Source organism: Oncorhynchus tshawytscha, linkage group LG14 (genome assembly GCF_018296145.1).
Source record: "Oncorhynchus tshawytscha isolate Ot180627B linkage group LG14, Otsh_v2.0, whole genome shotgun sequence".
Lineage (NCBI taxonomy): Eukaryota > Metazoa > Chordata > Actinopteri > Salmoniformes > Salmonidae > Oncorhynchus > Oncorhynchus tshawytscha.
In genome coordinates this window covers 18,196,246-18,209,556 of record NC_056442.1, presented here as the reverse complement: position 1 = coordinate 18,209,556, position 13,311 = coordinate 18,196,246, and the positions used below count along the sequence as shown (strand labels likewise).

Here is a 13,311-nt window from a genome sequence, read left to right as displayed (position 1 = left end):
TGTCAAGTGAATGAATCTTCCTATAGGAGGAAAAGGACAACATGATTGCCTTGTTCTTGATTAATTAAGTGATGGTAATTGCGGAATCCATGTGAAAACAGTTAATCTGAGAAATACAAAACTACTGTATATGGGTCAAAATGAATTTAGTTACCTAACAAAAGCTTAGCAAAATGTTCCTACATTGTCAAACTCATAGGCCACAATATTTTGTTCACTACCTACCTGATTGGTCAGTATTGGTCAAAACTGTAGAGAAAAAGCTGTACATTTACTATGACAGTTACATTTTATGAGTAGGCTAACTCCATGTTCCTCCAATAGTTAGCTCACACTGATGGAAAATGGTGCTGAAAAAACAGTCACAGTAACTTTCTGTCCCATCTTGTCTCCTTGTTTATCAAATAGTTGTAGTGATTTATCGACAGGATCAGAAGTAAGAAAAGGTGAGAACATTTAAAGTCTATCCCCATTTCTGACCACAAAGCCACATTTGGGGTGAGGGGGGGACCTAAGCAAAAAGAACAGGACTAAAGGAATAAACCGTGTTAAGTTTTAGAAATGTCATGGCATTTTTTATTAAAGTTATGCATAACCTTCCAACTTGATCATTTATAAATGTGTGAACTTTGTGACATTATCAGCTAGAATTGTCAGATCACTGGCACATCAGCAGTAGCATGGGCAGCACAGAGGGGGAAAACAGGCATTATTACCAACGGGAGTGGGGGGGGGTGAGTTTTAGCCAGGTGTAGAAATGCAGAGGACCAGGGCAGAGCCCCTGACTTTGGCATGCTGCTTAAATGCCATCCTATGGGGGCTCCACGCAAAGTGCAACTCTATGCCCTCTCAGTCCAAGCATATTCTTCCTGTGTTCATTAAGGATAGCGTGTGCACCGACGTGGGTGGAGCAGCCTAAAAGGAGGTCCAAATGGCCAAAAAAAAGCATGCAAGCAACATGGGAAAACACAAGAGAAAATAAATACATCTTGGGATTAAAAACAAAAAAATGTAATACATTATTTTAAAATGTTCCTTTTTCTTCTCGCTTTTTTTTGTGTATAATATATATCCTAAACACACAGCTTTGTACATTTTGGTATAGTTCTTTCTTGCAGGGATGACTAGGAGTAGAGAGAAAGGAGGGGAGACACTGGGCGACCCACCGCCATTGAAGTGGGGACACGAAGCAGTGGAGGGGGGCAGGTTCGGGACAGTCCCTCTACCTTGATTGCCTTGTGCTGACGGATGGAGCAGGGGGGCGGGGGGATCCAAAGAAACCACCCTTCCTCCAACTGTCTCTCGCTCATGCTCAGTCTCTCGGGGAGAACCACGGTGGGAGGAGGAAGAGGGTACTCAGCAGTTGAATGGACAAGCTAATAGAGGACTTCCAGGTCAACGAGACAGCAGGGAGGCAGAAATCAACTCTTCCATCTTCACGTCCTCCCTTACGGCCTGATGCAGGGGCCGGGGAGGGGTGGGATTTCCGTGACTATCTCTTATCTAGGAACAAGATAACAGAAAAGGCCAGGGCAGTCAGACCATAAACAATAACTCAGCTGTCACACCTCGCATGCTCTTGGGTTTTCTAATAAATACTGAGACACTGAAAGGGAGAAAAGGAATCAGTAAGACTACAGCCATGTTACCTTTGTTATCATCCATGTCTGTCGATGACCTGGCCGGCCTTTGGCGTAGTAGACTGTGATACTTGGCCTCTACCTCCTGAGAGAAAACAAACAAGCAGGGATCAGTCTGCAATCAGATTTGATACGCACTAGTCACATTTACTAATGAACCCTTAGCCTACAATTTCCGTGGCACCGCGGAAATCAAATGAACATAACACAAAAATCCCCATCAAAATCTGTCTGTTTAAGTTAGAGAGATGTTTTTTTTGTTGCATGGGCTGCGTCTCAATCCACCCTTCTGAATCTGCGTGAGAAAGGTGGCAGAGCTAAAGCAATGTTTGTCAGAACATGAGACATCCCGGGCGAAAAAAAAATCAGTCTTCTCACAAAAATGCCTGTAGCATCCGAACAGCGTGGCATACATTATGAGCACTCTATTGAAAGATGACTCTCACGAACACAATGGCCCTCTCTGTTTTGGTCTAGGATGCCCACAAGCCTCACAAGACTCATCTGAATTCCCTGATACCAGTTAAGAAGAATGGAAGTATATATGGAGGTAGTTTATTACCTAAACTATGGGGATAAATACATGTAAAAAATGTTATACAATAATTTCCTGGTATTTCTTATATCTCTCAGATAAAGGACAGACACTTCAGAACAAACTTCCTTTTTATTTTTGGGGGGACTATCTGTTATTCAATGCGTTTCTATTGGCTAATAGCAGTAATGCCAAATTCAATGTTTCATATCCCCCGGCTTAAACAGGGCTCAGACTTTAGAGGGTTAATCAACCAACCAGTCAGTCAACCACTCACCCAGTCAGTCGACCAACGTCAACAAATCAATCAATCAGTCAACCAACCATCCATCCATGTACCTTGAGGTGGTTGAGGTTGGTCTGCAGGTTGCGGATGTGGGACAGGACCTGTCGGCTGAAGCTGGAGATGCTGCCTGCCTGTGAGGCAGAGGAGAATCTTAGGCTGATCCCAGAGTCTCCTGCCCCGCAGCCCCGCGAGGCGCTCAGCTGCTTCCCCGTGGCCTGGAGGTCGTCGTCCGTGCTGCTCTCCCCCGAGCCCCCGTAGCCCTCCAAGACCAAGTACCCTGCTGGAAGACGCAACAAGGTCCAATTGATTAGGAACTGAATCAGGTGGGTTGGTGCTGAGCTAGAACAAAAATGTGACTTGTTACAAAACACAAGGCGTATGTCGCGCGTCACTACTTCACAGTAGAGCCATTTGAACGTAAACTTTAAAAAAAAAATCAAAATGCATTTTTGGGCAGAAATGTGAACTTTCATGTGCCTTAATAACAAACTAGTATGCCATCTGTAAATATGAATAAAATTGTTATATTACGAGCTTAGTTGGTATAGCCACAGAAAAAGTAAGCAACCTTCCCGCTAGCAATGATTGGCTGAGGTAATGATTGGGCTGGCTGGACATGCCGAGAGATGAGTTTGGATTTGTCTGCCATGCAGCGCGCTTCTGTCTATTTGAGTTGGTCGGTATGTGTAGGTAATCCTGTCTAACGCTGCTTTAAAAAATATATATACAGTGGGGCAAAAAAGTATTTAGTCAGCCACCAATTGTGCAAGTTCTCCCACTTAAAAAGATGAGAGGCCTGTAATTGTCATCATAGGTACACTTCAACTATGACAGACAAAATTAGAAAAAAAACATCCAGAAAATCACATTGTAGGATTTTTAATGAATTTATTTGCAAATTATGGTGGAAAATAAGTATTTGGTCACCAACAAAAGTTTCTCAATACTTTGTTATATACCCTTTGTTGGCAATGACAGAGGTCAAACATTTTCTGTAAGTCTCCACAAGGTTTTCACACACTGTTGCTGGTATTTTGGCCCATTCCTACATGCAGATCTCTTCTAGAGCAGTGATGTTTTAGGGCTGTTGCTGGGCAACACGGACTTCCAACTTCCTCCAAAGATTTTCTATGGGGTTGAGATCAGGAGACTGGCTAGGCCACTCCAGGACCTTGAAATGCTTCTTACGAAGCCACTCCTTTGTTGCCCGGGCGGTGTGTTTGGGATCATTGTCATGCTGAAAGACCCAGCCACGTTTCATCTTCAATGCCCTTGCTGATGGAAGGAGGTTTTCACTCAAAATCTCACGATACATGGCCCCAGTCATTCTTTCCTTTACACGGATCAGTTGTCCTGGTCCCTTTGTTGAAAAATATCCCCAAAGCATGATGTTTCCACCCCCATGCTTCACAGTAGGTATGGTCTTCTTTGGATGCAACTCAGAATTCTTTGTCCTCCAAACACGACGAGTTGAGTTTTTACCAAAAAGTTCTATTTTGGTTTCATCTGACCATATGACATTCTCCCAATCTTCTTCTGGATCATCCAAATGCTCTCTAGCAAACTTCAGACGGGCCTGGACATGTAATGGCTTAAGCAGGGTGCACGTCTGGCACTGCAGGATTTGAGTCACTGGCGGCGTAGTGTGTTACTGATGGTAGGCTTTGTTACTTTGGTCCCAGCTCTCTGCAGGTCATTCACTAGGTCCCCCCGTGTGGTTCTGGGATTTTTGCTCACCGTTCTTGGCCAGTGTCAGTAAACATTGGCAAAAAAAGCGTAAAATTATTGCCCGCAGCACAGTTGCTGTCACCAACGCTTTGGAAAACATAAAAACAGCCTAACCAGCTCTGCTAGGGCAAGTAAAATGGTCAGTGAGCTGTTCTCACATTTTTGTCTGGAAGTAGCCTGTAAGCTAGCCAATGTTAGCTTGGGTGCTTGACTGCTGTTAGGACAGAACACTTAGATCAACCATTAAAGAGATGGGTGGGGCTATAGCTTAAGAGGGTGTGAATGATGCTGAATGTGTATCTCCAGTAGTAGTACCATTTTCTCAAAAGTGAGGTTACAACTTTATCAACATTCAAAGCAGAATTTATTTCCCATTGTTCCTCAACTGTAGTGTATGTAATACCATTTTCTAGCTCTGAGTCTCTACTTTTATCCAATGTAAAAACCACAATTTCAAAATTTGCTACGTAAGACCGAATCGAGCCGGTCGTTCACAAATTTGCAACCCCATGGGTCCCCAAGACCAGGATAAAAGAACACTGCTCTCTCACACACACACTTGCAAGTTTACCATAATCCTCAGGGGACTCAAAGAAGCCCGTGTCCCCAGACACCAGGTCCTGAGCCGGGTCCTCAGGGTGGCTTGCCTGGGTGCACCTCCCTGAGCCGTTCTGAACCGCCAACCGGGCCCGGCTGTCCACGGGGGTCCTCAGGGACGTGGTCCTGAGAAGACGCCCGCCCCCCGAAGAGGAGCGCCCGGCGGCTTCGCCGTCCTCCTGTGACATGAGCTGGGTCACAAGGACTTGCTTCAGCGCTGACACTAGAGGACAAAGATACGGTTAAGACCAATGGAGGAGTATGCGTGTGACATTTTAAATGAATCGATTCCCACCCACATAAAATCTATAAATGCAATGTGTGTTTAGGGTGGAAAGCTATCCCTGACCAACCAACCTGACAGGGTTCATATAACTAACTAGATTTTTCCTGGTCAGAAAAGTCTTAACCCACTCCAGACTTGAGACTTAGGCGATTGAGGCAGATGTCCTTTCACTCACATGTCTTTAAGGCATCGTCAGCTCTCGAAGGACTGAAGCCCACACTGTCCGATTCGCTGAGCCCTTCTACGGCCATGCGGAAGGGCAGCCTATCTGCAAGGTCCGGGTCCCCGTAAAGCCCCTCATCCCGGTTGGGCTCCTCCTCTTCCGGCTTGAGTCCTTCAAATGGGTTGGCATCTGGGAGAGAGGTCTGCATCTCGCCTCCAGAGGCAGCGCAGCCCTCTTTGTCTGGGGAGCGAACAAGGAGACCTTGATGTGCATTCAGTCAATCTAGATGGATTCTACTGGAGCATGTTACTAGTGGAGGCGGGAACGTAATAGCTGGAATGGAATAAATGGTAAAGTATCAAAAGACATGGACTCCGTTTCATACATTCCAGTCCAGCCATTGAAAAACGCCTTTCCTGTGTTCTAAAGTGACATCAGCTTCCACTGCACATTACACAATGTCCCTAACTGCTGCTGAAGAAGTTCTCAAATATCCCTATAGATGGGGGAACATGGAGAGATGGGGTGCTAGTTTAGATACCTATAGACTGGCTGCTTCCAGAGGAGATGCGGTCCGGGTCCTTACTGAGTTGGGCTATGCCTGCAGTGATGATCTCCACACCGTCTCTCTCTCTACTGACATGGTGGGCGAGAACACAGAGTCAGTATTAGGAGAAGCAAGTTCATGGCCATCATAAAACACATTTGCTGATTAATAAAACCAAAGACACCAAAGAAGTTTTATACTGAGAGGAGGAACATACTCCGTTTGAGGTAAGGGGATGACACTGTTCGGCTTCACTTTCATGGCGTCCGCTCTCTGGGTGATCTGCCGCTGCCACCTGGTGGAGGGAGGATGACAACACACAGGCAGACCGACAAAGATAAAAACAGATACAGACACACAGTGACAGAGGTGAGTAGACTGTGGGTAAAAGGTGTTCCTTACTAGACCTAGGATCAGATAACCCTACCTCCATTGCTAACCTTCACTATTAAGACAGGTAAGAAAAAGATCTGACCCTGTATCAGTGGTTAGGGTTAACTTCTACCTACTCCAGTGAATTAAGCTAAACTGAACGAGGTGTTAAAGTTGTGGCTATAATGACTAAACCACAGTGTCAGGAGGACTCACATTCTCTGCTCTGATACAGTCTGGGCCATCAGCTCGTAGATTTGGGCCCCGTTGTCCGACATTGAGAGAACAAAGAACGACTTGTTGTCTGTTGGGAGAGGGAATAGCAGGAAAATAGGGTACTCCTGACTGTGTCTCACATTACACCCTATCCCCCTATATAGTGCACTACTTTTGACCACAGTCATATAGGGCTATGGTCAAAAGTAGTCCACTATATAGGGGGATAGGGTGTAATGTCAGCTGGGAGTCACTGTGTTAACAAGGTTGGATCTACAGTACCAGTCAAACGTTTGCACACACCGACTCATTGCAGGGGTTCTTTATTTTTACTATTTTCTACATTGTAGAATAACAGTGAAGACATCAAAACTATAAAATAACACATATGGAATCATGTTGTAAGCAACAACAAAAAAACTGGTACTGTAACTGAAACAGATTTCAATAGAACACTAGAATGGACATCTGCATTCCAGGTAGCATGACTACAGGGTGGCCATGTTTGTTGGCGAAACGAATGGTATGACTATCTCTATGGCAACTCACCTGTGGCCACAGAGCGCACCAGCACCGCGTTGAGCTTGATGATGGGGCTGAAGATGTGCTTGGTGTCGGCGGTGCCAGACAGGTTTTTGCTATGGCACTTGAGGATGAGCCGCTCGTCCTGTTTCTGCAGCAGCACCAGGATGTCCTCCAGGAGCAGGGTGTACAGCTCTGAGACCAGAAGAGGAAATTTAACCACAGAATTACATAGAACACTACGCTGGACATAGATATCACAACTATATATCTCATTAGGCAACAATGGTGTTTCTTTTATAATTTTTCCCATTACATCATGGAGTTTTTCCTGACCACATAGCCTGGGCTAATTCAATGTCAGGTCATGTTTGCAGTTGTAGTCTACAACTAGGGCCAAGAGTTTTCCCTAGTTGGATCACAGTCAGGAAAAACCTCCTTGGCCCTACTCATCCACATAAACGCCTGATAAAGTCAAAAGCATACCAATAGTCTTGTCCTTGTTGACCTTCCATGACAGTGGTCCCTCATGGACCATCTTCTTCTTGGTCAGGTCCAGGTTCTGAGAGTGTAGGGTGGAAAGGTCAATAGGTCAGATTAGCTGGGCTTACTTGTTTAGATCCCTATGAGCTTTCACTTTGGAAAAAAATACTCTTCCACCCCAAAGAATGGAGCTGCATGATCTAGTCAAATTTCGAGCACTAGCAGCTGACATTTAAACAAATAATTTCCCCTTTTATAACTGCAGTGGCTCCCTTGCAGAAACCAAAACAAACTAAAATGTTGCTTAAAGTCAATTGTGGCTGCAAACTAAAAGAGCTGTATTGTGAAGTCTTTTTGAGGGCAGGAGCAGAAAACACTTTATAGATCGGCTCACCTTGAGCTCTGAAATCATGGGGTTCTCTGTCTGCTTCAGAGACGAGAGGTCTAACCGCCTCTGGTAGTCCTCCAGCCTCTGTGGAAAGAAAGAGGGAGGGGGAGAAACAGAGAGCAAGAAAGAGAGGCACACAGAAAAACAGGCGTAAGCTGGATACTCTGCTGCTACAGGCACTATTACACTCTAAACAACAGACACAAACCCCATATTTTCCCTGCAATCCATCATCTCTGCATTCTCTCAGAGGAACAGTGGGAGAAAAGAGAGGACAGATTTTCGGGTGGCTGAGGCCCTGTAGGCCGAGCAGGGGTGAAATGAGATAAGAGAGATGTGGCTATGCTGCCGTCCCCTCCGTTCCCAGATGACGCTAAATCACACCCACCTGCTTGTTTTCAGACTCCTTCACCGCTTGGTTGACATGATTGAGGATCTTCCTGCAGCAGTCGCCCGCCTTCTTTACCTTATCTTTCTCCACGGTGTCATCTGAAATTAAAATTACGAGAGAGCGAGAGCTGAAGATTTTGTGGAGAAAAACAGAAAAAAAACAGCCTCTGTGGGGTACTGACCAACAAATGGATATTTTCCTGCCCCAATTAGCAGCCGATCACTCGGAAATGAAGACCAAGTAGAGGGCATTAACATTCCTAATAGCTGGTACCTACTTTATGTTCAGTGCATTTTATGCCCGGAGAACTAAACCACAGCCAAGATTAAAAACTATGGGAACCAAATAATTCAAGAACATCTCACAAAACGTGCATTACCGACTACGGAAAATGACAAAACAATAATCTCAGTTTAACCGAGAGCACAGCTGTAATTCACTAACAGGCTGGCGACGCAATGCCAGCTCTCCCGGGTCACTGAAAATGCCCTAGTTTAGACATGACATGCATGTATCACAATTACCATTGCATACACAGTGATGAGCTGGGCTGGCAGCTCCCAACACGCGTGCACACACACGCGTGCATGCACAGAGGGTGGTCACTGGGGCACCACAGCGGAAGGACACTGCTATCATTAACGCTGCTGTAAGCGCGCTGCCCTGCATCACCGCGATGGCCTGGTCTGCTTTGAGCCCAGCGCCATCATTACTCATTGTCAGAGTCTAGTCTTTTTACACTGTCATGCCAAACAGAACCGTACTGTGCTGGCAGCTCATTGTGTTGGCTCACTAGCACGGTTCCAGCAACTGCAGTGGGTGTGTAGTCAGCCCAGTACAGCTTGGCTTAATAGAGTGAAAGAGGTATAAGGAATGTGCATGTGGCCCACCTGTGTACTTGGCGATGTTCTCCAGTAGAAGAGGGTACTTGGTGAGCCTCTGCATCTCCACGGGAATGATGTCCTTCAGTTGGAGTCTTCGACATAGTCGGTTACTCTCAGCCTCCTGCAAACGCACAGTGAAGTCAGGAAAAAAGGCCGCAGGAATGATGAAAAGGGGCAACAAAACAGGCAAAATGCATCCTTTTCGCTCATGTACATACTTCGCCCACCAGTGACTTTAGCTTTGACAGAGCTAAATGGTTCCACGGTTACTTTCTACAACTTGTTTTAAATGTGTCATTTATGTCAAATTCATTTGAACTTAAAATCAACAAATCATTTTTCAAATGCTACCATTGAACTCCTCTTGCTTCCCACAAACATCCCATACCCTGTCGCAGACATTGTACTGTAGAGTCTGCAGAAGTGAATTACAGTCAAATACCTGGCCTAAACCTCGAGTAACAGGCAGTGCACAATAGCCCCGTGTGTACTCCAGTCCCAGCGCTGCCCTGTCCTCCTCTTCTCTCCTCCATTCCTCCACTTACCTGCATGAAGGAGGTGAAGCGCGAGTCCTTCTTCTGCCTGCTCTTGATGAGCTCCAGAGCGAAGGGCTGGTTGCTGCAGAATGTGCCCACCGCCTGCTTGATCTTCTCCTCCTCGCCCCTGCTGAACTGGAAAACACAAGCGAGCCAGGCGAATCAGGGTCAGTCACCATGGCAACTGCCTGGTTGTTGCGTGTGTGTGTGTGTGGTGGCAGTGTGCCAGATCGAGGGATCTAAAATCTACCACGTACATGCTTCAGCCAATTCCCTCCGACTATCAGTTGTCATGATTCTGTCACAGCTATATTTTGGTTATCATGGTTGTCTCCGCGTTCTGGCACGAATGGTTGCCGTGCACCACCCGAGTGGGTGCTTCACATTGCCGGTGGATAAGGCGAGCTTTCCCCTTTCTATGTAAGCACTTTGAGCACCTGGAAAAGCGCTTTATAAAGCCAATGAATTATTATTATACATGTATAGACCGAGGGGTTTGCTAAAGCACATATATATCTGGGACCAGGTTAGTGGATGGGTTCCGCCAGTCCATCTGTGCCACACGATCATTTCACAATTCTACTTCCATTCCGCAAAAAAAGAGCCACCATCTTTACCCTCCAGTTCAAAGCCACTTAAAAAGATAAGCAATCCCATACAAAAAAAGTGGAAGTTTATTCTGCAGTGAAAAGTAATTTCAGACAATGGCACCACTTTTGTGGATTGTGAGAGAGAGACACTTCTCTCCAACACAATTATTACATAAATCATATTCCGTTGGGGAAAAGGATTCAAAAAAATAAAAAAATAAACGAGCTGTACTCACCCAGGACAGCAAGTCGTCTCCTATTTGGTCGATTACGGACGTCTCATTCCTTTTCCGAATTGTTACCATTTGTTCAGATATCCAAACTGAAATTCAAAATGAAAGGGAATGTAAGAGGGCCATTCTGTGTGTGTATGTGTGCGTACATGCTTGTGCATGTACATGTCTGTGTGTGTGTGTGCGCTTATGTCCATGCATGTAAGTACCATGCAGTTGAACAATGTCCTCCAGGTTGGTGAAGATGTTCTTGATGTCGGCAGGAGGCAGTATGCCCTCTCTGGTGAGCTTCTGGTAGAAGATGTTGTCCAGCACTTTGAGCATCCGCAGGTGGGCCCTCTCAGTGTAGAACAGCTCTGTAGACACAGACAGCTCTAATCACTATTGCAGACACATGCTGATAAATGACTACATTAGACAACCACAAAAGGCCGATAAAGAGTAATAATGAGAACGGTTATTTCAGCTTGTTCTTTGGGGGTTTTTGGCCAAGGTTCCAACTAGGAAAGATGCATTGGTAAAAGTGATATACGAATAAAGTTTGCTTGATTGAGTTGTTTGTTTGTTCAATGCACTCTTAACTCGTTACACTCGTACCCGTAGACGGGTTCAAATAGCTGATTTGGACACTGATTAAGTGCCTAAATTGGGACGCAGTGGCTGTACAGTAACATGTTATACATAACGTCAGAGCTCAAGGTCTCCGCTTCACAGCACAGTACTGGTTTTTAATTGACAGCGGTTCTAAGAAGTTGCCCCCATCCCTCTCGCTAACTGGTCAACTTCTGCACATTTTTTGTTGTTTTGAGTGAGGGAAATGCTGTATGTAAATGATTACATAAAGAGGACTTGATGTATTTTGAAAGATGAGACGTTGAGGATTATAATATATACACCACTTTGATGTCATACAAGCAAACCAAACCCCTTTTAGTCCAAATGTGCACTTCATATTTCCAAACTCATTTAATATACAGTGCCATGACCACAATGCTTGATGTTGTACAAGATGACATGGCGTCATACCCTGGGTTGTTCTGAACAGAATGATCCTATGTCGTATTGTGAAGAAATTTGGCAGCGAAAACACATCTGAATGGACTCGTGACTCTACGCGCACCAAAATTACAATACGCTTCTCTGAATTGCCTTGAGAAAGCCCAACACTGAGATTGTATTATGTAACTTAGCTGCCCATGTTGGCAATAGAACACGCTTTCAAACGATGCCCACCTGACCAGATTGCGATATATAATGGAACCGTTTTAGGCCTGATCACTGACAACAATGAGACAGCCTATAGGGAGGAAGTCAGAGACCTGACCATGTGGTGCCAGGACAACAACCTCTCCCTCAACGTGATCAAGACAAAGGGGATGCTTGTGGACTACAAGAATAGAGGACCAAGCACACCCCCATTCTCATCGACGGAGCTGTAGTGGAGCAGGTGGAGAGCTTCAAGTTCCTTGGCGTCCACAACAACAACAAACTAACATGGTCCAAGCACACCAAGACAGTTGTGAAGAAGGCACGACAAAACCTATTCCTCCTCGGGAGAATGAAAAGATTTGTCATGCGTCCTCAGACACGCAAAAGATTTTACAGCTGCACCTTCGAGAGCACCCTGACGGGTTGCATCACTGCGTGGTATGGCAACTGCTCGGCCTCCGACCGCAAGGCACTACAGAGGGTAGTGCGTACGGCCCAGTACATCACTGGGGCCAAGCTTCCAGCCATCCAGGACCTCTATACCAGGCGGTGTCAGAGGAAGGCCCTAAAAATCATTAATGACTTCATCAGCCCTAGTCACAGACTTATCTCTGCTACCGCACGGCAAGCGGTACCGGAGCGCCAAGTCTAGGTCCAAGAGGATTCTAAACAGCTTCTACCCCCAAGCCATAAGACTCCTGAACATCTAATCAAATGGCTTCCCAGACTATTTGCAAAGAAAAATGTATTTGTTTTCTGAATGCGCTAAACAACAATAGTAAGTAATTGTGTAAAGGCGGGGTTGCAGGGCTGTTATCCAAATAAAAACTATAAGTCTGCTTGCTCTCGTACCTCAACGGCACAGCTAGGAGAGCTCAAAATAGCACCTTATAGTTGAAGACTATTCATTGAGTTGAAATGACATAGGACCTGTTCACACTTTGGAGAGGTGTGTGGCCACTTGGAGACACCAGTTAGACCGCTCACACAAACCCTTGTCAGTTTTTTTTGTCTTATGGGTTAGGGTTACCTACCCCAAATTTTCCATGAATATTCTTATGTTACTGAATGCATCCAGATTAATTGAAGATTTCCTAATCAACAAATACCTCAAAGTGTACAGTAAATGTAAAATACACATAAAATCAACAGTATAATGTTTGGATTCAGTCTTGTCAGATTAGCTGTTTTGTCCTCACCTTGAGTCTAATAATTTTACAACAATCTCCAAACTGTTCACTTTTGAATGCTACCATGTTTATGCATATGCTTTCCATATTTCTTCTCTAAGAAACATCTCAATTTAGACTTATCCATATAGGCCAATTCCCAGGAGTGTAACCGGTTAACACCGTGATTATTCCTATTGAACAATAATCTGCCTACTAAAAAGAGTGAACACAGACATACAGTATGTACAGGGCCCTGGGTATTTCCTAATCATGCAAAGCCAATCACTAGGGCCCAGAGTTTTTTCTGGTCAGGTTAGATGGGCCCCATTTATTTATATTATGGTGACAATTCGAACAGGAAGTTACCGTTAATGACTTCCTGTCTCTTGATCTCGTGGGGCTGGAGCCCGGCCAGGACCTCTCGTCCCACCAGCTGCTGCCAGTTGAGGGGGTCATGCTCGGAGTCAGTGCCTCCTTGGTCGTCTTCACTCTGCACCTCTGTAGAACCAAGGCCATCCAACCTGGGAGATAGG

General features: G+C 45.3%; 1 protein-coding gene across 8 annotated transcripts in view; it reads right to left on the bottom strand.

The window, feature by feature from the left end:
* Positions 1 to 548: 548 nt before the first annotated feature.
* Positions 549 to 13,311, bottom strand: part of LOC112267350 (rho guanine nucleotide exchange factor 12) — a 69,409-nt gene continuing 56,646 nt past the window's right edge. For 7 of the 8 annotated variants that reach the window (XM_042297078.1, XM_042297079.1, XM_042297082.1 and 4 more), the window contains 17 exons: positions 13,145 to 13,299; positions 10,607 to 10,753; positions 10,401 to 10,486; positions 9,584 to 9,709; positions 9,045 to 9,159; positions 8,152 to 8,252; positions 7,770 to 7,847; positions 7,379 to 7,454; positions 6,920 to 7,087; positions 6,371 to 6,458; positions 6,000 to 6,077; positions 5,777 to 5,871; positions 5,248 to 5,475; positions 4,761 to 5,009; positions 2,515 to 2,741; positions 1,650 to 1,725; positions 549 to 1,503 (listed from right to left, as the gene is read on the bottom strand). In XM_042297078.1, coding sequence (XP_042153012.1) covers positions 1,493 to 1,503; positions 1,650 to 1,725; positions 2,515 to 2,741; positions 4,761 to 5,009; positions 5,248 to 5,475; positions 5,777 to 5,871; positions 6,000 to 6,077; positions 6,371 to 6,458; positions 6,920 to 7,087; positions 7,379 to 7,454; positions 7,770 to 7,847; positions 8,152 to 8,252; positions 9,045 to 9,159; positions 9,584 to 9,709; positions 10,401 to 10,486; positions 10,607 to 10,753; positions 13,145 to 13,299 — 2,104 coding nt within the window. In that variant the 3' untranslated portion in view covers positions 549 to 1,492. The remainder of the gene's footprint in view (positions 1,504 to 1,649; positions 1,726 to 2,514; positions 2,742 to 4,760; positions 5,010 to 5,247; positions 5,476 to 5,776; positions 5,872 to 5,999; positions 6,078 to 6,370; positions 6,459 to 6,919; positions 7,088 to 7,378; positions 7,455 to 7,769; positions 7,848 to 8,151; positions 8,253 to 9,044; positions 9,160 to 9,583; positions 9,710 to 10,400; positions 10,487 to 10,606; positions 10,754 to 13,144; positions 13,300 to 13,311) is intronic. The other variant, XM_042297081.1, reaches the window with a different exon arrangement.